Genomic DNA, 25,024 nt, shown 5'->3' on the forward strand with positions numbered 1-25,024 from the left:
TCTAGGATTCCCAAAGATTGTGAACTATCTAAGTATAGATCGTACCTACCTTTGTTTGATAGATAGTAGGCATAATAAATTAGCATAGAATATAATTTATTGTACAAGAAAACTGATGAACTACATGAAACCATTCATAAAATCTCATTCATCGTGGCAGTCATTGTGGCAGTCTTTGCATTTGTCGGATGCAGCTAGAATAAGAGTCTGTGAAGGTACATCACCTACGCATCCTGACGAAATATGAATAGATAGAATACGAAATGAAAGCAATCAACGTTTTTGTCGCAAAATCACTTTTATTTGTCCCTTTCACATAATTAATACTCTACAACGCGAACTTGTTCGAGAGCCTCTTCCTCTTCAGAGGGGGGGCTATCGACGACCTCCTCGGAAGATGGGTTGGAACCATCCTCCTCGCAGGCGGGGGGATTTGCAGAGTCCTCCTCGGAAGAAGATTCGCTGCTCTCGGAGGAAGGCTCGCTGCTCTCAGAGGAAGAGCTCTCGCTGCTGCCAGGGATGATGGCGTCGCTGTCCCAGTCGAAGTTGATGCCGGTCACCTCGGTGAACCAGTCGTGGTAGTGGCCGGGGCGCACGTAACCTGACAAAGATGAAGGATGATGAGTTGAATTTCTCACCTCTTTTTGCGAGGGAATATAACGAGCCAATGCTAGTGCACCAAACGCTCTGCGCAGCTAGCTGAACTCCTTAAGAGTCTACAGCTGTCGTGGCCGACAATAGGCATGAATATTATAATTATAATCCCATTATTCTTAGGGAATATCAGAGTTAGTTGATGTACTCACCAGAGGGGATGGGTGTGTTGCATCCAGCATTTGATCCAAAGCTAACGATGCCGACTTGAGTGCGCTTGCCGTCCGCGTCAATGATAGTCAGCGGGCCACCGCTGTCACCCTGATTAAAAAGACAAGTTTGCCAAGTTAGTTAAGCAGTTTTTCCTCGGGAGCGGTAAGCTCGAATGTTGAAGTAAAAGAAAGAAGATTCTTAAGGATTCTACAGATAAATCGTAAACGGTTTAGAGGATCATATTCATAAAAATATATTTAAGAAACTTATGTATACTAAGTAACTAACATAGGTAAGTACATATTGTTTTACATTACATTAACGTATGTACAAAGTAGAGCTACACTGGTTTTCTATACAAAACACAATTAAATAACAAATTAGTTTTTATCTTAGTTCTTTTTGATTCTTAAAGGCATGGGGTGAACTGATAACTGAATAATTATTTACCTGGCAAGAAGACTGCGAGGGGTTGTCAAAGTATCCAGAGCAGATGGTTTGCTCCTGGATGACCGTGCTGAAAGGATACCACAAACGACACTGCTCGTTGGATACACCCCTCTGAGGAGCCCACAGGAGGATTTCGGAAGCGGCACCACCTGGAAATATGTTGAAGGACATTAATTTTTATTTGTCACACGGGTTACTTTCTCCATTACAAGAACCATACCTGCTCGCAAAGTAATTAGAAAACCCCGATAGTTGATCGCCGTCTAATTTAAATTAGGAAGTACTACACAATATGATACAAATAAGACGTTATAAAGGAACTAACCGTTCCAGAGATCGTCGGTGCGTCCAAAACCGCTGACCACCATGGGGACTCCGTGGAAGTTGACGTTCTTCTGCTTACTGCTCATCAGACGGGATGGCTGCACGTTGGCTAAGGAAACAGAAAATTATTATCAGATTCTACTTTTTTTGCATATGTGAAAAGAGGCCACACTTTCTAAATCATAAAAAACTGTAGAGATGGTCTTTTATTTATTAAGTAAGCTTTCCTTTCTTGATAGCAGTTTTTTTCTACTTACAGCAGTAAATTGAGTAGAAACTTAATTCAAATTTAGTGTCGTTGTCTTTTTACTGCATTTTAAATACAGTTCAGCAACTAACCAGAGTACGGTATGTAGTGGTCAAGTCCCAGCAGCGCAAGGTCAGCAGTCTGCACTCCAGCCCTGACCTCATCGTACTCCGGATGGATGTACTTGTGAGAAGACTCCACCATGATCTCCGGACGCGTCACGTTGATCACGCCGAAACGGACCACGAAGGAGAAGCGGCTGTGAAGAATAACATGAGTTTGTAATCATAAGCAATTCTATTAATTGGCAGAAGTGGTGGTTTGAAGGCAGGTTATGTTATATTCAGTTTGATTGATTGATTATAAATATGAATAAATTATTTCCTGGCTTTGAAAACTAAAAAATGTGTCGTTAGATGAAGTTATTAGTTAGGTTTGAAAATGTGCTCGATGACTTCTATGTAGCATGACTTGGCATGGCTTCTATCTGCATGCAAAGAAAGCGACACTCGACGTGACGAATTTTTACAGATTAAAAGTATTTAAATACATTTACTATACTTTACTTTAGTATACTTTTACAGATGATTCGCAAGGCTATTAATATTCACTTAAGTGTCAGAAATCAACAGATTAAAAATACTTAAAAAAAACTCACTTGGCCAAACAATGTGCTGCAGTGAGGACCCATTTATTATCTATCAGGGAGCAGCCACAAGAGAATACGCTGCCGGTACCGTTCACCATGCGGACGCTGCACTGGTACGGGATCTGGCCCTCCGCAGCCGGCAGACCTGCCACGATCCTCGCTGCTGATGACTGAGCTGTAACGTGGCGAAAATTGGAGGTTAAAAGAAAATCGAGCAACAAACGGTTCGATTTTAAGGGGAAGTCGGTTGAAAAAAGCGTTGAAATTGATAGTTATTTGTCACAGTTTGGTCTCTAAATAAGGTATGTATATGCAAAGCATAATTTGCTTATGAATTTTAACCGATTCCTGAGGGAACTACTTATTCTGATGTGTAGGATTAATCAAGAATGGTTCAACTATTGCCGTATGAAGAAGTTAAGGAAACACACTCATTTTAGTGAGACTGCAGTAGTACCTAACGTCATATCAATCACCTCTCACTATTTAATTCAGGCATTAATTTGATATCAGGGGAAATGCCGAAAGTGTAGGATTTTCCTTAATTAGTTATCAGATCAGGAGATTTTTCTATCGTTGAAGGTTAAAAATCAATGATAGCAATGAGGCTTAGATAGCCTGTAACTTTTGAGAAAAGCAATTAACTGTTTGAGGTGACATATTTGTAGAAAATAACAAAAGAACAAGTGTGGATGTGATTGATATAAAGCTCCTTACCATCTCTTATGTCCTCGATAATTGCCGGCTCTCCAGTAACTATCTGGCCCTAAAACATAAGACAAATTCAAGTTAAGAAGATGTACAGGATGTACTGCATAATATATTCACTATTCACATAGAAACTTCCATTGCGTCACTGAAAACGGCATTCTGTTAAGTACTCACTTTAAAGGAGCTTAGTGGCGCCCACCGTGGGACTACTTCATGATTACGACGCATTTACATATTCGGCTCTACAGTTATTTAAGCTTACGTCTAAGTGCTACAAATGTGCAACTTTGCTGGGAATAGGTACATAGTATAATGTACTATTACAAAATTTCGCCCCTATATTATCAGAACGTTCTAAATTGCTTGCCTATGTTCCATAATAAGAAGCAAACCCAATAGGATTTACAAAAACGATGTGTACTACTTATTAGGTTCTAAATTCTAACAAAAATCTAATATGGGACTTATTCCTCCCATTGACGTTATTTTTTTAAGAACCTCACAATTCACACTCTAAGATAACTTTCTTTCAAATTCACTTAAAACACATTTTTCCACGACCCTTACCTGGGCATATCCGAACACGAAGAAAAGAGTCAGCACGTAAGCAGTCACCATTTTGCGAGACACCCAAAGAGTGGTCACTACCACCCTGATTAATTACATTATATCTGTAACGAAAACTCGTATTATTTGATAACAAGTATTCTATCTTTATCTCGGATTATGATAAACGATTTAATTAAAAATATAGGTAAGTCCGTAGAATTGGGTATTTCAGCATTGGTGGTTCAGCAAACTTCATGAAAAATTGACTGTTTCGTTTAAGAAACACCAATGATGATTACATACTAGAAATAGCTAAAGGGTTTCTGTATATGGTAAGGAGAAATATAAATCTTTATCTGGACTTATTAAAGCTAAAATACGATATTAAAATATTACTGAACTTAAAAAAACTCTAAGGAATGTTTCCAGTTAACAATACTAATGATTCTAAACACAATTTTTCTGAGGACTTACCACTCAGAATAATTAAAAATACAATAAAGAAATATTAAATTCTCCTAGGTTAACAATTCAGGACTTATCCCAAAATATTCAAGCAACATGGTGGCCACATGTCATCAATGTTAGTTAGGTTAGTCTCATCAATTGATTGAATTATTGACGAACTGATAATATCGGGGGTAATACCACCTCGGTTTACCCGACACAACAGCCTAAGATAAAGCTGTGTTTTCCCAAGGTACTAAGTATGTATCTATGTTACCTGTTGACTCATGTTTGTTTTTCAATATTTCATAATATTATTCCAGTTATTCCCCGCGGTTTTATTTGCGTCCCGGGGAACTTCTTCCCGTAACTAGTTCGTTAGCTACGTAGCTTAAAAAAAAAATTATGCTAAAACAACAAATTAACAAATTGCGGTTCTTTCTGTGTTCTCAAATTTCGTTATTCCGCTGTCAAGGTGGACTGCCTGTCAATTTTGTTTATGTTAACGGACATGGCCGTGTTTCAAAGAATGCTATATCCAACTATTTCGTAGCCTTACAATTAACAAGGATTGAAATAAAACTGCACAATAATTGTTTTGAATTGTTACTCGCTTCCTTTTTTGTTCGTCTGTATTTTATTGTATTTACAATGTTAATAGGTAATTTAAGCTATTTTTATGCTAACACATTGTTTTGCAAGCTCTCCAACTCTTCGACATCCCAGTCAAAGCTGATGCCAGTCTGCTTCTCTATCCAATCCTGGTAGTAGTCCGGGCGGACAAAACCTGGAAAATACATAATGTTGTATGAGATATTGTTGTAAACAAATTGTATCATATTCTGTTATTCTGTAATAGCAGGTGTTATAGCATAAGTTTTTTTATTCTATCCGAACTGTAACACGGCTTGATAAGGGAAAGATACCCGGGAAAGACCGTCAGTAGATTTCCACATCGATTTCACACAGTTTTAGAAAGAGATTGCGTAAAAGCGGAGTTAACTATGTGCAAAAGAAATCATCATCCTCCGAGCCTTTTTCCCAATCATGTTGGGGTCGGCTACCAGTTTAACCGGATTCAGCTGAGTACCAGTGCTTTACAAGAAGCGACTGCCTATCTGACCTCCTCAACCCAGTTACCCGGGCAACCCGATACCCCTTGGTTAGACTGGTGTCAGACTTACTGGCTTCTGACTACCCGTAACGACTGCCAAGGATGTTCAATGACAGCCGGGACCTACAGTTTAACGTGCCATCCGAAACACAGTCAATGGTGTCTAAGATATACTAAGAAAGTACATACAAACTTAGAAAAGTTGCATTGGTATTTGCCTGACATGGGATCGAACCCGCGCCCTCATACTTGAGAGGTTGGTCCTTTACCCACTAGGCCACCACGACATGAAAAAGAAAAATAGTAAAAAAAGCTTAAGATTACGTTTAAAGAACTTGCAACTAAATATTCCATTATTTGTTTAAATGACGTGCAACAACATGTTTGCGATAGTTAAGCATATATTACATATCGTATTATAGGGAAACCATATAATAAAAGGCGTAGTGGCCATACTTTAGTATATATAGTAGTTTTACTTATTTTTCTGTTCCGTGGTTTTACTATTTTACCTTGTGGGTTGGGCGTGTTACAACCGCGCTGTGAGCCGAAGCTCATGATGCCGACCTGCGTCACCTTGCCGTCCACGTCCACCATGGTGAGGGGACCACCGCTGTCACCCTGAAATATGCGGACAATGGGGTTAAATTTCAGTTTCAGCATTAACAATCAGTGGGTGATGTTTACTTATATTTTTCCTCAATTATAATAAGCGTAGTTTGGATCGAGAAATATTTTAGTCTCGGTAAGTCTTGTCATTGCTTTTTGTTGTGAAATTTTATTTTTTAATTCATCAGGGGACTGATGACAATTGGATAACAATCTCAATAGCAGTTTTAACCTTATCGGGCATTCTGCTGCTAATATAAGACCGTTCGTATTTAAATGACATTTCACTGGTTTGATATTGGACTGCCATTTGATCTATAGGGCAGTCTGCTCTATAATCATATTGCAATCGTAAATTATTTGCAGACAATATGATTCATTATTGAATCACAGAAAAAATAGCGGAATGCCACATACGCTTCTATCGTAATTGAGTCGTGATTGGATCTCAGTTGGATATCAATTGGTATGTCGTTCAAGTTAAATTAGCTGAATGGAGCTCCAGATGACTGCTTCTCATCGGGTTCTTACCGTGCAAGGGTTCTGGCTGGGATCATCATAGTACTGCGAGCAGATGGTCTGCACGTTGATGACCTGGCTGTTGGGGTACCAGGTCCTGCACTCCTGCTGCGTCATACCGCGCTGGTATGTCCAGTACAGGATGTCTGGGACTATGCCACCTGGAATAGTGAAGATAAAAGGTTAGTTAAATGTTCAGTTTTTTTTGGAGAGGGTGATTATGTTACCGATGTAAGGTGTGTTTATTTATTCACAATATACATATTTACATTAAGAGGACGAATTGGAATTTTTGGCGCCAAGGATGTCAATTTTTCTCAGTAAATACAAAACGGATCAAAATACAACTTGGTTACCTGAAAGTTCATGATATAAGCCTTATTTTGTTAGTTGTAGAAACATGATTAGGTAACTTTTATAACAGAGAAAAATATATCAAACATACCTCTTTTTAAAAAGAGATTCACATATTATGGGCAAACGGGACCGATTGGACCGAAGGAATTTTTATTAAATTATCATTTCTAAATATTAAAATTACAAAACCATTTTGTCGCTTACGACTTTTAGTTATAAGCTAGCGCGCGTATTGTTATCCTCGCCCCGCTCAGACGCTCCGACCCCTTTTGGCGCCTTAGATGCGCGTGCCGGTTATGGAATTATTGTTGACCACTTCCTCGCCTTAATTGAAAATAAAATAAAATAAACTTATATATATATATACAACTTAAAACTAATACAGTGCATCAAAAAATTGCTCCTCATCGCTGTCACTGGGTAATGTACCCAAAAGACTGGCAGCATTGCCACGTTGGATGGCAATGCTCAACCTCTGTGCGAAATAAAAGCCAGCCTTTGGGTCCCGGGAAGTGTCAACCAGGCGCTGGGAAATATCCCTGGCAAGAAGGTGCGCCCTCGGACCCCACGGCCCCAGAGTTTCAACCCCAAACGGCTCAAACATGTAATTGCCTATAAGGTTACTATATTTGCGCCGCTTGAGGTTCTCTGCTTGTGCAGCGGCGGAGCCAGCACAACATGCAGTTCCGGGAAGGTGAGATGGCGCAAGAGTGTCGACGCATGTCGCGTCCCACACTAAAGTCCTACCCACCTTCCACGGAAATAGCGACATGCCGTCTGGTCTCTTGCCATCGTCGCGTGCCAAGCCATTTGGTTCGAGTACGGCTGGCACGCCGACGGCAACAAGAGCGCGACGGATCACGTCGTTTATGTTGGCATGTCGTGGTATGCGGCCGGCACTCCGGCTGCACGACAGGCCGTGGTGACCGAGGCTGTTGACAGCTTCCCCGCAGTGGCAGCGATGAGGAGAGCAGCATGGAGCACCTAGTCGGAGGCAACCGACTAGGTGTTACCGATGCTGCTAGTTTAATTAAAGAATTAATATGTAATTAGTGATAATATTATATATACCTTCCTATTTTACATTGTTAGTATGAAAAACTTTTGAAGAAACTTAGCTTTTTACAATTGTTATTGTGACAGTTTTATCATTTTTACGACTGAATTGAATTAGCTTCCATTTTAATCTTGCTTACTTAATTATAATCGTGCTACAGAGAGTAAGCATATTCGTATTTAATCACCAGGCGTATTATAGAAGTATATTTACATACCGGCCCACCAATCATCAGTACGTCCGTAGCCGCTGAGGGTCAGCTGAACATCGCCGTACTCCACGTTCTTACGCTGGCTGCTCTGGATCCTGATGGGCTGGATGGAGTCTGGAAATAAAGGTGTTTATAATTTGAAGCTATAGGTATACTGAAATAAGCTGCAAGTTTTTGTAAAGGTAAAAACCACGTTTCTAGAGGAAATATTATTATTGATACCAGTAGAAATAGCTAAACTAAATCCGAGTCAACTTTGAATGTCTCAAAACCATTCTTTCATAGTTCAAGAACTTGGGCTTTACGAGTACTAGGTAATACCAACCTCCATAAGGAATATAATGGTCCAGCTTCAGCAGGCCGATGTCCTCAGTCTGCACTCCAGTACTCTCCTGGTTGTAACCCTCATGTATGTAGCGCTCCGTTGCCTCCACCATATAACCAGGTTTAGTGATATTGGTCTGACCCAGACGGACTACGTACGTGAAACGTCTGAAAATGATAGCAATGCTGATTTGAATGAATTCAAAACCACGAGGACAGCAAGGGGTAGCATCTAATGGTAGCTGGTAGCGATTAAATAGTAACTCCATTTATGTGATTCGAGGGGATCGGTGTGGAGTGATCGATTCAGACGGTACCAAGGCGGTAATATAACGAATGGTCATCGATGGATATAAAAATATATTTTTTTGTTGGAATTAGAGGTATGTTTAGATACGAAGATGTGACATTTACTTCCCTTTTTAATAACCGATTTGCCGATATCTCATGTGTGTTGTTCTCACAACATTCATGATTCTCATGATTCAATACCTAACCGATACTCTGCGCCTAAGAGATTTTATACATCAGCTGTTTAGCTGCTTTTTGTTGCTCTTCTCTTTCAAGAATTTATATTATTTATTAACACGCTTATATTAGCTTCACTTGTAACTATGTATGTAAGAATTATTTTAATATTAATTATTTACTTCTTGCACACGTGTTTTTATTTTACAAATGAAGGCGGACTTATTGTAGGCGTTCTATCCATTGGGTATAGTTCTTTAATTTATTGTCACTTATGAAACATGGTGCTTGACATACCTGGCAAGGCAATGGGCAGCAGTAAGGATCCATTGGTTGGTGAGGATGGACCCGGTACAAGCGCCGACACCACCAGTAGGTCCTACCATGCGGATGCTCACGGTGTACGGGAACTGTCCATCTTTGGCCTCCCAGCCGCCTACGATTCTTGGGGAAGCTGAAGAGAATTATGTGTGGTCGTAAGTATGTATTAATGTTATAATGCCGAAGAGTTTATTTGAAGGATCAGGAACTACAGGTCCGATTTGAAAATCCTATTAGTGTTGCATAGTTCCTCGAATCCATAGTCCATCGAAGAAGGCTATGGTAACTTTTTATTTGTGTGCACGGAGGTTACTATGGAATGTGGGTGACCGCTGGCGAAAGCTTTTAAACGTTTTTAATAAGAGATTTTTGAGATCAGACTAAGGAGTAAGAAACGATGATGATAATGATCTTACCACTGCGAATATCTTCGATATAAGCAAGTTCGGAGTCGACAGGACTAGCCTGAAAAAATAAAAGTATTCACATACATTATGTATTATGTAAGTAATCGTTGTTTTAGTGATTTGATCAAGATGGCATAAATGTCAAATTACATAACAGTATTTTCGTTACTGCGCCGATAGTCGTTTTGATTATGATGAATGCATCGTATGTTCTTGATTAGATAGCAACGATATGCATCTGCGGTTGTCGTTACAGGTGTATTTACAACTGGGTATACTGCAGTAGTAATGCACTCGATTGGACCGATATGATATAGATTTTTACATAAAATTTCAATTAACTGAAAGATTTTAACGAGGTTATCCGCAGGGCTATGTGGGCAGTCCCTTTGGTGTTTGTCCCTTTCAGTATTTTTTGAAGTTGACTTCCTTTTTTTAAATAGAGAGAGAGAGAGAGAGAATACGATGCGAAGTTTCCGGGACGATGGTTTTGGCCCAGCAAAGATGGTACTATTAGGTCCCTAATTATTCCTGACCTAGTCCAATGTCCTAGGGTATATAAAGGTGGCAGTAGTATGTGTACTTACCTGAAGGAATCCGACTGCGAGAAGCAATCCAAAGATGTATAGCTGAACCATCTTGAGCACACAACCAGCATTACTGGTCTTCCTGGCTATTTATGTACATCTTGCCTCCTTGCTAGCGGCTTAACAGATAAATATTATCGGGAACTGATTAATTACAATATTTTTAGCTTCACGCTTAATTTCATATTGTTTTTGACGATAATTTGAGTGGCTTATCTGCCGTTAGGATCTCAAAATAGTCCAAACACCTGCATCATCTACCTAACATCTATTTTATGGGATGCATCTAAGTATCAGTCCTTTACATGAAGCGACAGCCTATATGATCTCCTCATCTCAGTTACCTTGGCAACACGACACCCATTGTAAGACTGGTTGTCAGACATCTCCATTTGACTATCACTATTATAGAGACTATACTTATTATGATGATAGACTTATTAAGAGAGAGAAGATAATCACCCTTCCATGGACCGACGAAGCTTTTCTGAACGTTAGGATCGATCAACCCTTTCGGTATTCATCAATTAGATGCAGATAATGATCAATAAACCTGGAATTTTGTTTTTAGATTCATTCAACAGGAAGAATAGAACAGGTAGGTTTGTTTTGTCAAAGATTATCAACGAAGTGTGACAAGATATCTGCAGACTAGTCAGCCGTGAATGTTATGGACAATTAACTTTATACTTTAGTCATTAATCTTTAAGTGGTGCGTAACAGGTGAGAATCAGGTGTTGCCTCAAAGAAGGGTGTGGATATTCACAGTCCATTCCTTTCGCCTACGCATCATAGGAAGCACGCTACGCGACGTAGCCCGTAGTTCGTAGTCAACGCCACGACTACTTTTGAAATTGCCGTTCAATCAAACCGCGTCTGGATGTTATCAAATGGCATTGTTTAGTTAAAGAGCTAGCTGTTAGATTTAACTTAACTTCAAGCAGTTGTCTGCGAAAATACAGTTATTTCAAAAACCAGATTATACAAATTGAGAAAAGCTACGCTTCCTTCTTCTGCGTCGAATGCCTACTCCACTATTGCGTCTGCAGAAAGTGTCAGACTCTTACTGACTAAAAACCGTCGTGTTCCGTCATAGACCTTTTATGTTCCAGAGCCGCGGTAACTCTTTCGAACAACCCGCAGCCCCGGCAGAAGGGGAAGGTTCTCAAGTAAGTACCTAGACTTTTCTTTTATATCTTTGTTACTTGATTTCTTGAAGGTTTTAAAATACTTTAAGGTACGCAGGCTAGCGAAGTAGGTAAGTATATATGAAATTAAAATAATTTAAAACGCGGGGCTATTTTAAACTCCACCTCATCGGTTTACCTAAATTAGCACTCTGCTAAACGCATGTCGACAGTTGTGTAGGTAAGCAAATGCAAATAAAGAAAAACTTGCCTATGTAGTTTCCAAATGCGCGAGCGAAGCGAGCTCGAAATTTTTATCGGACTTAAAACAAAAATTACGTAAAATTTAGCCCAAACGTACTTAACTTTTTGTTTGTTGACAAATGCAAAATTAGAGAGGTATTCAATCTATACTATAACACTGTTACACCACTGGCTAACGTTAGTGTGTCAATAAAACAAATACATTAAAATATATTCAACATTTTATTTATACTAAGTACATTCTGTACAATCACATTAGGTACTAAATATCACAACAGATTTAGAAATAAATACATTTACCTTCTGGCTGAAAACTGCACACATTTATCAACATTATCAGAAATACAGGTATTTGGTTAATATTTTTATATTTTATTTACACTGGTCTTCTACATAGCCTTTTAATTGCAAAAAAAGTTTTTTTTTTCTACTTTATTTCGTTAACAACAAATGTGTACAGTTTTCCGCAAGTATTTCGAAGATTACAATTAAATTATGACACTAGAAATTGTACAATAAAAATTATAAGGCTTGATAAACAATAGCAACAAAATATTGATCCACATAAGCTTTTCTTAAATTAATAACTTAAAATCGTTAAAAGCGATTAAGTACCTTTAAGTACTTCATATTTCACTAAATTATTCACTCATTTAAGGGTGGGTTGCACCATTTAACTATAACTATAACTAGACTATAACCAGCCGTATACTTGTCGCCCATTGGTCAATTGGTGATTTCACAACTCAAAATCGGTTATCATTATATTTAAATGGTGGAACGCATCATAAGTATTTTAATAAGGCTCAATTGCTTATTTATTACATAAATAAAATTAGCGTTAAACATAATAAGAACAATTATTTCTATCAATCGTTTAACGTTGGTAGAGACAAAGTTGTTTTGATTATATTTAGCGATAATTATTTTAAGGCACACTTGCACCACTTTTCACTAAATTCAGTTTAAAGTAAATAGGAACGTTATGACGTATTTTGAACATCATTTTATATCTGTATTCTTAAAACATTTTAGTGAGAAATTAAACACATATTTAGGGGTATTTAGTGAAAAGTAATGTAAGCTGGGTATTGGATATAATTATTATTATTTGGCCGACATTATTGAACGTTGCTGACACTCAAATCAACATTTACACGAAGATACGATTAATCGTCAAATTAATTGTTCAAAGTACTGAAACATTAAATAAAATACAGCTGAGCCAAGTTCAGTGTAGTTTGTTACAAAAGGAATTTTATTTTAACCCTGCATGTAGCTTGTAAAAATAAATTAATACTGTTAAAAACAGTTTACGATTTTATAGGAACGAAATTCTTACAGCTGTAAGGGTTAGGCCTGAATGTTAAAACTTTATTCAGTACAGTATGTCAAGTACATCTCAGTATGACAGAATAAAAGTTATAAATGACTAAAAATGACGGTTTGTTTTTGAACTTATTTAGGGAAAAACATATTCACGGTCGAATTAAGAACATTCTTATTTTTTTTAATCGATTAAAAAAGAAAATAGTGACAGTTAGGGGTTTTACAAAATTGAAATTAGCACAAGATAAGTTATATACTGGACATACTGTACCGAAATAATGTTAACGACAAAAGGATCAGTTATCAAAATTCAGGGCAGTACAAAAATAGAAGTGTAAAAAATTACGTTATATTGATTGAGCTACGCGACCTTACATAAGGCCATGGTATTTGGCTGTTACCCCCCAAAGGGGATGGTTTGGTCTCACGTGGTCACCGTGACCACGTGTTTCTTAGATTCTAAGTATTTGTAGAAAACTACAGCGTCGTGAACTGTTGGAAATGTTTCCATTTGTAGTATGTCTGTCTCTAGTGAGTTGTACCTGTCTATCATTTCTAGGACTGGACCTGTGGAAGAAAGGTGAAGAACTTTAAATTTGTCGTTCTCTGATTTTTTTAGTTTCTGATATATGAAGTAGAAAATGTGTGTCGTTGGGTGTCGTAAATTATGGTTAACTAGCTGTTTCCCACGGTTTCAGCCGAAAATACTTCTCGCGCCTGGGTAAAAAGTTGTGAAGTTTTCCCAAATAGCCTGGTAAAAATACAAGAACACTACATTTACGCCAAAACTATAACCAAGCCAGTGAAAACATTTCCCGGCTGCGGGTTTTAATCAGTAAGAGTCCGACACTACTTCACGCTGCATTTACAGCGGGAGGAGTCATTTGATAATTTCCCACAAAAAAGGTGTAGCTACTTTATGATTTACCGTTGGGGGAGAGGTTCAAATGATAATTTCATATTAAAAAGGTGTAAGTATTTACCGTTAGCTCCCGCTAGTAACACAGTGATGTGGCTGGCGACGAGCTCCTTCTGTACTGCGACCAGGCACTTGATGCCCGGCCCGTCCACGTATGACAACGCCGTCATGTCTATTATCACACATTGTACCTGGGGAACAATAAATATCTGTTAGAAGAAAGAAAGACCATTTGGTTGGACGCAAATTGACGCACGCGAGACAATAATAGTAAAAAAAATGATTTTATACCTCCGTTTTTCGTTGCTAGTCAATTAATGGACGAAAAGGATTATTAGGTACCTACATAAGTTAAATCAGTAAATAATTTTACGGAGTCAAAAGATGTTTTCTGAGTTGATAGCTAGACTGTTTTTTTCTTGGAGGCAACTTTTACGACGATGGCAACATTGAGTTCAGCCATCTTGCAATTTATTACTCAACTGTTCTTTTGTTTGTATCTAATACATTATAATCTAGATTGCTTAGCAAAAAAACGTAACGTCATACACTGGTGTATTATTGGTAAATCTAACCTGGGTATTATTCAAATAATGGCTTTAAGCTTTTATAATATTTTTGCCAGGTACGAATAAAAATGCTTGGAAACATGCTGGTCCTGCTCCATAGGACATACTGACAATATCTAATTAATTAACAAATTAAAATTACACCAGCAAGTAAAATTGTATTCATCTTTTGATTATTTGTTTGTAACTTTGTACCAAAATATAAATAAATTTGTAAATGTGAACACCATGTAGAATTTTAATTGTCATTTTATCCTCATTTATCTTTGCGATTCTACATGATCTTCGCATGCTGTTACTGTATGTATCAATACATATAAACTGTAATACCATATTATTTTTAAAAAGAGTAACCATGGAGTTTCTTGCCCGTTCTTCTCCATAGGAAGCTACTTTTGGAATGGGCAACTAGAATCAAACTTAGTTATAATTTTGACGTTCATAAGTGCTTGTAAAGGCCTAAGTGAAATAAATGATTTGACTTTGACTTTGACTTTGAAGATGTGGCTAAGATGTGAACACCTTTATAACAGACAAATTGTATTTAAAACTTACCCTATGACTAATATTAGGATCCCACTCGTAAGACTCGCTCTTAGTAAGGTTGTTGTCTTCATCATGCGCCACTTCAGTCGGCTTCAGGTAGCCGACTTTGCGGAATAGCTTGTCTCTAAACAGGTTCTTAGTGGCGAAGTTCAGGCCGCCGCAGTAGTGGAAGATTTTGATGCCTGGCAGCTCTTCGGCCTGGAAAAGTTATACGTATTTCAAGTTATGTTTTACTTTAGTCCTGTAAAGGTATTTAAACTTACGTGATTTGTGCACATATTTAAAAAAAATCGGTAAAAAAACTTTTAAGTTAAACGGTTTTATCTTATGTGCACTGAAAACTAGAAAATAAAAAAATAGTTACTTACCTGTCAACCTACGTAGGTGGTCCCGGTCATATTAAACTAAAATAAAAACGTGGGGCCCATTAACTATTGCTGTAGTACTTTCTTCTAGAGGTATAATAGGTGTGGATTGCATCGACTTACTATAATCGTAACTGGAGATTTTGACAATCAATAATCAGCCGTAGCGGCTTCACCAGCGAACGCCGAGCTCATGATCTACCAAAGTATAAAGATATGCTTTGCCATAGGTAGGATTTCACAGGGGCCCCACGTTTTTATTTTAGTTTAATATGACCGGGACCACCTACGTAGGTTGACAGGTAAGTAACTATTTTTTTATTTTCTAGTTTTCAGTGCACATAAGATAAAACCGTTTAACTTAAAAGTTTTTTTACCGATTTTTTATTTTCTAGTTTTTAGTATTTAATGAAAATGCGTACCGAATATTCCTCATTCTATCTAATTCATTTAGTGTATCATTATTACACGGTCTCTTACCTGACAATTTATTACAATCTAATTCCTCAATACATAGCCCTTCCAGATACTTTTTTTTTTAACAACCCCAAAAATCATCACATGACCTCTCCTGCTGTGGGTCAGCAGCGGTGAGGGAGTGTCAGACTCTTGACTAGAAACCGTTTTGTTCCGTCGTAGGCCTTTTATGTACCAGGGCCGCGGTAACTCTTTCGAACAATCTCGCAGCCCAGGCAGGCCTTGGCCCTGTTGGGCCCCGCTGGAGTTACTGACAGTTTTCTACTTGTGAAGCCCTTTCATTTGATACCCGTATTGGTGGGATTGATAAAAAATTGTTATCAGCCATTTGGTAGCGGCGGCCATCTTAGATTTCAATTTTGCATAGTAAATTGTATTCTACTTGTTGAGACCTTTCATTTGATACCCATGTTGATGGGATTGATAAAACCTACGTTATCCGCCATTTTATAGCGGCCGCCATCTTGGATTTAATTTTTTATAGTATATTGTATTCTGTTTGTTGAGCCCTTTCATTTGATACCCATATTGATGGGATTGATAAAACCTACGTTATCCGCCATCTTAGATTTCAATTTTGCATAGTAAATTGTATTCTACTTGTTGAGACCTTTCATTTGATACCCATGTTGATGGGATTTATAAAACTTAAGTTATCCGCCATTTTGTAGAGGCCGCCATCTTGGATTTTAATTTTATATAGTACATTGTATTCTACTGGTTGAGAATTTTCATTTGATACCCATATTGATGGGATTGATAAAACCTACGTTATCCGCCATTTTGTAGCGGCCGCCATCTTGGATTTCATTTTTTATAGTAAATTGTATTCTACTTGTTGAGTCCTTTCATTTGATACCCATGTTGATGGGATTTATAAAACCTAAGTTATCCGCCATTTTGTAGAGGCCGCCATCTTGGATTTTAATTTTATATAGTACATTGTATTCTACTGGTTGAGAACTTTCATTTGATACCCATATTGATGGGATTGATAAAACCTACGTTATCCGCCATTTTGTAGCGGCCGCCATCTTGGATTTCAATTTTTTATAGTATATTGTATTCTGCTTGTTGAGCCCTTTCATTTGATACCCATATTGATGGGATTGATAAAATCTACGTTATCCGCCATTTTGTGCCGGCGGCCATATTGGATTTACAATGTTTTTGATATTACTATATTGTATTGTCATCGGAATTAAAGGTGTATACAAAATTTCAGATTAATCGGTTGACAGGAAGAGGGTGAAATTTAAATTACTAAATTTGACCCAAGAATGAATAAATAATAAATAAAACAAACGGGGTAAGCTAAATAAAACCGTTTAAAAATAATCAGGACTTAAACATCCACCCGTAACAATGGTCCGTGCAATTCGGCCGAAACGTAGGATATATGTATAAAAAGGTTTTGTCCGTAGTACCTTTATACGTTCGTAAATAAATAGATATGTTTCCCCTTCCCCATTTTTATATAAGTACCCCTGGGCTTTAATTTAATTTTATAACCCCATAAGGAATAATAACTTTTTGGTCATGAAACTATACCTAATACCAAAAATTCTATAAGACCTCATTACTTGTCACCAATCAATCAAGCAGCCATAAAAGACAAAAAACAAAACCCGTCACTCAAACACTGTCACATTCAAGCCAATATCGAAAAAAGCAACAAGTTTAAAATCAAGATACAAAACAAAATATCATGCGAAAGGGATACGAACAGCCCTCTTTTAACGAGGGCTCCTAAGATGAGACTGTTGTCAGACAAATCGTATCCTTACGCCTCCAACTATGAAATCGGCATAGGTGACTTCGCAAAATGGATCATTTTCTCTCTCATGTATATAATATTGATGTGTTTCGCGCAGTTCGCGATCCTAGCAATAGACAATCGTAACGAAATGGACATGGCAAGCCGAGGCCTATTTACAAACGTGAACTACTGAAAATTACTGCCGCAAAATGAGCCTAATTTCAGAGAAATCGTGCCCTTGCGCCTGTAGTTACGAGATCGGTCTTTTCGACTCCGCAAAATGGATCAAATTTTCTTTATTCTATATAGTATTGATGTGTTTCGCGCAGTACGCAATCCTCGCTATAGACAATAACAATGAAATGAATCTGCCGTTCGGAAGTCTATTTAACAACCTGCACCATTGAAAATTACTCGTATTTTTTGAGGGCTTTTAGGATGAAATTGTTGGCATACAAATCGTATCCGGACACTACGACATATGAGATTGGTCTCTGCGATTACGAGAAATGGATTATATTTTCTGTATTCTACGTAGTTTTGATGTATTTCGCTCATAACGCGGTCCTCACGATAGTCAGTCATAATGAAATGGATATTGTAAGCCGAGTTTGTTCACAAACGTGATTGAAGATGAAGTATTTCTACTACTGGGTGTGCGTAGAACTAGGGCTTACTGAGGATTTCGTATACCTTTGAAGATATAACTGTTTGAATAAACGGTTTATATATTCTGGAACTTATTTGTTCTAATTTAATTGATTTGTTATTGTGGAAACTTCTTGCTATAGACGGACTTTGAAACTACGCCCTACGAGATAGATCTCTGTGACTGCAAATTGGATCCAATTTTCTATATTCTATATAATATTGGTTTGTTTCGCATAGCACGCGACTCTAGCGATGGCATTCACAATGAAGTGGATAAAGCAACCGAGCAAAATGAAACTGTTTTCCAAGAAATCGTATCCGGACGTTTCCAGTTACGGGATCAGTCTCCGCAATTACGAAAAATGGATCATATTTTTTATATTCTACATAGTAATGATGTATTTTGCGCATAACTTCGTAAAAGCTATAGACAATCATGATGATATAGATATGGTAAACGGAGGTGAAATCAGAAACGTGACAGAGGAAGAAGCCGGTATTCAAACTTCCGGGAGTGTGTTGAACTCGCTCTTACTGAAGATTTCTGGTACAATTAAAATAATAAAATTGCATGTAAATTTAAAATAAATAACTCTTTGAATAAACTGTACCTACATGGACATATGTTCTGGAGATTATTTGTTGTTTTATTAATTGCACGTAGTTAGAAGGCTAGTAAGATATTTTTTTGTTATAAGACTATGAAATCTTACATATAAAAATGAATTGCTGTTCGTTAGTCTCACTAAAAGCCGAGGACAGCTGGACCGACTCGGCTTATTTTGGTTTTAAAATGTTTGTAGAGATCCAGGGAAGGTTTAAACTATACTTAAGAAGTTTGTTGGGTCAGCTAGTTACGAATACAATGCTGAAGATATACGTAAATAATTCTGTGGTGATGTGACAGCAGTTCCCACAAATCTTGGTGTGTCTACTCATCATGCGAGCGAAGTTTTTGGTATCAAAATCCAGGAGTGTCACTTCTGTTTGCAGACAGAAGAAAAACAATTATTGCATGCGGTTAAGCCGTTGCAAAGGTAAACTTCGAGAGGATTTTAGAAATAAACAAAGAAATGATGATTAATTTTCATACTCACAGCTCTGTACCTCCTCGTGTCTAGATAAAGGTCTGTGTCCAACACCTTCCCCAGTAGGCAGGTGTAAGGGTTCTGAGAGCGAATGAATAACGCTCCTATACTTGCTAGCAGACCCGCGCCCAAACTGAAAAGAAATACCGAGATATAGAGGCTTAGGACTCATGTTCCGCCAGCTTGGTCCCCCTGGGGGATATTTTCGACTTGAGTAGGATTTGATTTTTTAAAATTATATTTTGAGTACTATTCGTGTTTCCTCCCATATATCAGGTGTTCTATATAACCACAGAAGATAACAGGACCCTTAAATAATACCCCTTAAATAAACCCTTAATAAAAAAGAACAGAAGTACTTGAAGTTCACATCTTACGAAAAAGGCTCTGTAAACCAAAGAGGGAGGGACACGAGAAGCCTAGAAACTTCAATATAAATTGCATAGTTTAAAATCGTTTGACTGTATGAAAGTCTTTTGTTAGGGGCTGTCAATCTTAAATCTGATTATAAACTTACCCAATATCAATGTTGATGCAGATAGTGACGAGGAAGGTCACGAGCCATACCATGGCATCCAGTTTACTCAGCTTCCAGAACCTGCAAATATTTATAGATTTTATATAGGCTTTACAGAGAAAAAAATATATAATCCAGGCATAGCAAGAGATACTAATATATTCAACAGGTACCTACTAAGTTTTCTGCAGAAATATAATGAAAACCAATCTACTCATAATTCTCTTTTCGCTGCTTATACATCTGATAAAGGTGAAAATTATTCTTTATAACTTCCAAAGGGCCACTAAATCTTTCTGATATTACTAAATACAATAAAAAAAACTTATTAGGGAGTTGATAGTAATCGGACTTAAACTCTGTAGGCCTATTATTTCGCCACGTCACGATATTGTCAGTGGCATCATAGGTCTCTCGCTGTGCTAGTTTTGGGGCACTTTGAGCAGCCCAGAAGGCCTCATTTCTTTTCGTTCACCAATATTAAATAAGTAGTTATATAACCATCTTTACTTACTTATCCAGCTCCTTGACCTGCATAAACATGCCTTTAAGCGACACGACGATGATGGACGCGAGTACACATCGGGGTAGTTGCTCAAAGAATGGGCCGATCCACAAGAGGACGAATAGGATCAGTACTGCGCTTACTACGGAGGTTATGCCTGTTTTACTGCCTGCCTAGAAAAATAGGAATTATAGAATATAGCACGTGCTTAAAAAATAATAAGAATATGCGTAATTTAATTGTAAAAAAAAATATTTTTAAGATTACTTTCAAGAATTCAGAACGGGTAGGCCTGAAGCTGCACTTTTTTATGAAACCGCGCGGGTTTCAAGTCTTAGGTAAAGAAGGAACTTTGAGAATGAAAACTAATGATGATAATAATTATGGACTAAAAGACGAGAATGTTCAATAAAATTATCGTTATATATTTTTTACAAAACTCACCTGATACTGTATGTAAGATCTGGATAAACTGGCGCAGAATGGAGCACAACAGAAGAACGAAGCGAACACGTTACTTGAGCCCTGCAAACATTTTGATACATACAGAGAGAGTGAGAGAGAGATTGTCTTAAAAGGATAGAAGATTCTTCAAGGTATTCTTGAACTGTATTGGAGTCAGTTTAAAAAGGCGACATTTATGTGCAATTTATGGCTGCAATATTGGCAAAAATATTTTTTAAACGTCGACCGTCCGTCGATTCAAGAAACTATGGCTGATCCATGTATTGCAATATGTCTACAATAGGGTAACTGATGACGAGGATCTATTACTCTATCTCTATCTATTTACTATATCGGCAATATACCATATTGTTTATGGCCATCCCGAAAATGTTTGGCAAATATTGCCGGTACATTATTGCAATGTTGCAAATTCTGGCTGGTATTGCTTGCAATGATGCCGGCCATTGTATTGCAGCCACATATTGCACAAAAATGTATGTAATATAATGTATGAAATGGTGTATGTCACCATGGTGATGGTGAACGCGTTTACCGCGACCTCTGGGAGCAGAGACGCCATGGGGGGGACTTGGGGGACTCTTTAATATCCATCACAAACTTACCAGCGCCAATAGTTCCTGGTTAGCATCGATCTCGTACTTGTCCTTTGCTGCGAAGATGAGCGCCATGGACATGGATATGGTGTACGTCACCATCGTGATGGTGAACGCGTCTACTGCCACCTCGGGGAGTAACGCCATCGGGGGGACTTGGGGGACTGGTAGGCTGCGGAACATAGATATTTTTGGGTTTAAATAAGTCTAGGCATGTGAAAAACTGTAGGGCGTTGCCAATATTCTATCTATCCAAAATTTTGCGATTAGAGATTAACATGGACAAAAAAAACAAATGGCATATTTCTACCTCTGATTGCAAAGCAACAGAATATATAGAAATGGACATCCGAATATATATAGGTTATAGAAATCCAAATTAGTTAAGTACTGCTGATATGGCTAAGGTCACCGAGAATAAGTGAATAATGGGGATTACAAGAGACCGAACATAGTAGAATTTGGGGGCGGTATCTGTCCAGCAATAGATAACTTTTGGCAGAGACGACGATTTTGATTTTGACGATTTTACGAAAAAAATAAAATTCTCTATCATTGCTTGTATAAAAGTACTTTATCATTAAGTAGAGGGGAAACCCCGAGCGGTAGGTATGTATTTATTGTTATAACTGATTTATGTTACCATATCACATTTTCAATGTAGTACAACTCACCCAGTAGGTATTTCTCCAACGAGGCTGATGCCGTACTGTTCCCGCAGATGGCCATACCTTGACGCGAGAGTACCGATCACTATGGCCAGTAACTCTATGGGCACGGGCACGCGGGACCGCTTGCTTACCCATGGCTGAAACCATAATATTGTTTTTATTAAATATCAGGACATTTTTGTTCTGGACGTTCTTTTAAAGAACGGCAAAAAATAGGTTGAGGAGTTTATTATACTATTATAGTTCGAAATATATTATATTGTTTCGAGAAACATCAAAGAGAATGAAAAGCCATTCTTAAACAGTCGGTAACTAAGGCCAGAGTTCACTATGAATTAATATCTACGTTCAATTTTCAAAAGTAAACGGTTGCTTTACAAAAAACAGACATCTATGTTGTCGTTGAAATTGAGAACGAAATGTCCAGGGATGACGGACCTACTTACTACTTTAATAAAAGACAGAAAGTCAGAAGTCAAATAAACATTGTTTACCTTAAGCCTTTCGTTGTTAAGGGCGATGATGAGGCACGTAATGAAGGATATTACAAACGCACCCCAGTTCAGATTCGGCAAGTTCTTACACACTTCTATGAATGTCTGAAAAAACAAAACAAATTCAGATTTAGTTATTTATACATTTTTAGAATATTAAAAATACATTACAAAATGCCGTCATTTAGTTGTCCATTAACAGCGCTTTCACACTGGCGGATTTTTATCGTCCGTAGTAAAACCGAGCGGCAAATATCAGTCGCTCGGATTTAAAAGTGCTCTTTGACATCGGTCTTTGCGCGTCCGCACGAATCGATCAATGCCGCTAGGAAAAAGCGAGCGGTAATCCGGCAGTGTGAAAGCGCTGTGAATAATTGTTTTTTTTCCCATAAAAATTTAAAAACTGAATTTCATCATATAATTTTGATACCTAAGAATAGATCATCTCGACGAGAAACTAGAGATACTCACAAAAAGTACTTTATAGTTGCCAGACAACTTGATGAGCTTGACTCCGAAGAGGTCCTTCAGCTGGGACGCTAACACGTGGAAGGAGGCTGCCGTCGTGAACCCTGATACTAGCGGCTCCGAGAGTAGCGTGGACACCGCCCCTAGTCGCAGTATCCACATTATTATCTGGAATGGGTGATTGCAGATAGTAAATAATGATGATTAAAGAGACAATTAGATGCCACATAATAGTCAATATTTTGGCAATACATTTATAACCAAATGAAGATATTTCATGTCTTCTTTGCAATATTATATTTTAAATTAAAGAGTTTACATCACTTCTCACTAAATGCCACCGAATATTTCGAAACATCGTCTAGCTCTGCAATATTGGGGACCCCAAGTACTTATATTTTATTAATATTTATTTAATGAAAAGTGAAAAACCGTTCAAAAACAGAAATACCGTTCTTTTTTATCTGAGATGATATTATATGAATTAAAATAAAAATACTTACTTGAAATATTCCGACGCAAAAGCAGACTATACTTAACACTTGTAACGGAGTATATTGTACTGGTCCTGCTAATCCCTCTACTAGAACAAAACATAACCAAGCATATAATACTCGACTCAAAATCTGAGGATAGACGTCAACTGAAGATGAAAAAATGGTTATCGAATTATCTAATTAAGTCGATAGTTCAGCCGTTTTCAAATGTCAACTAAAGTCAGCCCTCAAAACGCCCACCTTTCACCACTTCCTATGTGTTTTTGCTTTGAAGAAGTGGCGCACCAAACTCCCCAGCAACACAAATCAGAATATTAAAGTAAATAGAAAAAGAAGTAGGTAGTCGTAGATAACAAGTTTTGAATATGACTTACCTAATAATGGATTTGTAGTATTTGGATGTATGAACTCTGAAGCCGGCGTTGCGTGTTGTGTTACTACCTGGATATAAAACAAAGTACCCATTAGGAGATTTATCAGAAAATAATAATGTCTATTCCAAAAATATATTAAATTTCCTACAGACTTTTTATACTATAGCCTTTGTTTACCACAACACCACAAAAAATGAGAATTAGCCAGCTAATGATATCTTGAAGGCCAATTGGCTAATTATCACTTGATAATCAGCCAATTGGCGCCAAATGTACGCTTGCAGAAACTGACAAAATTCGGTCAGATGAACCGGATTTTACTTCTTTTTTGTCTTGAATAAAATACCAAACAATCTAAATCCTCGAGCTTACCTTTCCCGCCATAAGACAAGCTACGGCGAAGGTGCCCATTGACACGTGAGGGGATGTTCCTAGTATTACGTAGATCAGCACCGGGAAGAATGCCATGTACAGCCCAACTATTGGAGGCACCTCCGCCAGGAGGGCGTACGCCATACCTGGGAAAATATAAAAATGGCACGTTTAAAAAAGGTACGTATTTCGCAGACACGGTTTTTTAGGCAATTTTCATGCAGCGAAATCTGTCTTTTAACCGTCCCTATAAAAATCCAATCAAATGATTACTTTGTCTACAATTTATTGTTAAAATCCATAGATTTTCAGAATGTGGCACAAAATTAAAAATTTGCCCCATCTACACACAGCTGCAAAGGTGAGGTGTAAAGTTTTCATCCTCCTTACCTTGTGGTATATGCATGACGGCTGTAGTAGCCCCAGCTACCAGGTCGCCTATCGCGTATTTGTGGAAACTGTATTTCGGCAGCCATCGCACCAGTGGAACGGAGTTGACGATGCAATCGCCGAAACCACAGTTGCGCACGAATTTTTTACACCGCTCGCCGACTGTCGAAGAAAATAAGAAAAAAATATAAGCACCATTTTCTCGGAAGTCTAGGAGAATGAAGCTATTTACTGATTTTCCCAGAAATCTAGAAAACATTGCCTTCTGAAAGAAAGTGCAAATTGCAGTTTCATATTTCGATTTCACAAGAATAATTATGGTCAGCTATCTGCGACGAGACCCGTTGTATCCTTAATAGTCAAGGAATCGGGAGACGTAAAATACATCGTACCCTTTGTTTTTAGGTTTGGTTGAGTATCTTA

At 37.8% G+C, this 25,024-nt stretch overlaps 3 protein-coding genes across 16 annotated transcripts in view; all 3 read right to left on the reverse strand.

The window, feature by feature from the left end:
- Nucleotides 1-279: 279 nt before the first annotated feature.
- Nucleotides 280-3,834, reverse strand: LOC124639530 (collagenase-like). Its single transcript, XM_047176946.1, has 8 exons — nt 3,756-3,834; nt 3,195-3,243; nt 2,487-2,652; nt 1,921-2,087; nt 1,583-1,690; nt 1,258-1,406; nt 807-915; nt 280-601 (listed from the first exon to the last, which is right to left on the reverse strand). Exons 1-8 carry the CDS (start codon nt 3,804-3,806, stop codon nt 321-323), a joined length of 1,080 nt encoding a protein of 359 aa, XP_047032902.1. The 5' UTR covers nt 3,807-3,834; the 3' UTR covers nt 280-320.
- Nucleotides 3,835-4,788: 954 nt separating this feature from the next.
- Nucleotides 4,789-10,209, reverse strand: LOC124639629 (collagenase-like). The gene is made up of 8 exons (XM_047177069.1): nt 10,159-10,209; nt 9,581-9,629; nt 9,141-9,297; nt 8,377-8,543; nt 8,058-8,165; nt 6,439-6,587; nt 5,811-5,919; nt 4,789-4,971 (listed from the first exon to the last, which is right to left on the reverse strand). Exons 1-8 carry the CDS (start codon nt 10,207-10,209, stop codon nt 4,862-4,864), a joined length of 900 nt encoding a protein of 299 aa, XP_047033025.1. The 3' UTR covers nt 4,789-4,861.
- A 1,543-nt stretch (nt 10,210-11,752) lies between these two features.
- LOC124639510 (solute carrier family 26 member 6) overlaps nt 11,753-25,024 on the reverse strand; it is a 52,900-nt gene continuing 39,628 nt past the window's right edge. For 13 of the 14 annotated variants that reach the window (XM_047176923.1, XM_047176917.1, XM_047176922.1 and 10 more), the window contains 15 exons: nt 24,602-24,763; nt 24,212-24,357; nt 23,840-23,906; nt 23,472-23,551; nt 22,972-23,136; nt 22,501-22,605; nt 22,010-22,143; nt 21,345-21,507; nt 20,719-20,799; nt 20,284-20,447; nt 19,770-19,850; nt 19,262-19,385; nt 14,922-15,110; nt 13,862-13,988; nt 11,753-13,445 (listed from right to left, as the gene is read on the reverse strand). In XM_047176923.1, the coding sequence (XP_047032879.1) occupies nt 13,303-13,445; nt 13,862-13,988; nt 14,922-15,110; nt 19,262-19,385; nt 19,770-19,850; nt 20,284-20,447; nt 20,719-20,799; nt 21,345-21,507; nt 22,010-22,143; nt 22,501-22,605; nt 22,972-23,136; nt 23,472-23,551; nt 23,840-23,906; nt 24,212-24,357; nt 24,602-24,763 (1,931 nt within the window). In that variant the 3' untranslated portion in view covers nt 11,753-13,302. The remainder of the gene's footprint in view (nt 13,446-13,861; nt 13,989-14,921; nt 15,111-19,261; nt 19,386-19,769; nt 19,851-20,283; nt 20,448-20,718; nt 20,800-21,344; nt 21,508-22,009; nt 22,144-22,500; nt 22,606-22,971; nt 23,137-23,471; nt 23,552-23,839; nt 23,907-24,211; nt 24,358-24,601; nt 24,764-25,024) is intronic. The other variant, XM_047176911.1, reaches the window with a different exon arrangement.

This window comes from Helicoverpa zea, chromosome 19, assembly GCF_022581195.2.
Source record: "Helicoverpa zea isolate HzStark_Cry1AcR chromosome 19, ilHelZeax1.1, whole genome shotgun sequence".
Lineage (NCBI taxonomy): Eukaryota > Metazoa > Arthropoda > Insecta > Lepidoptera > Noctuidae > Helicoverpa > Helicoverpa zea.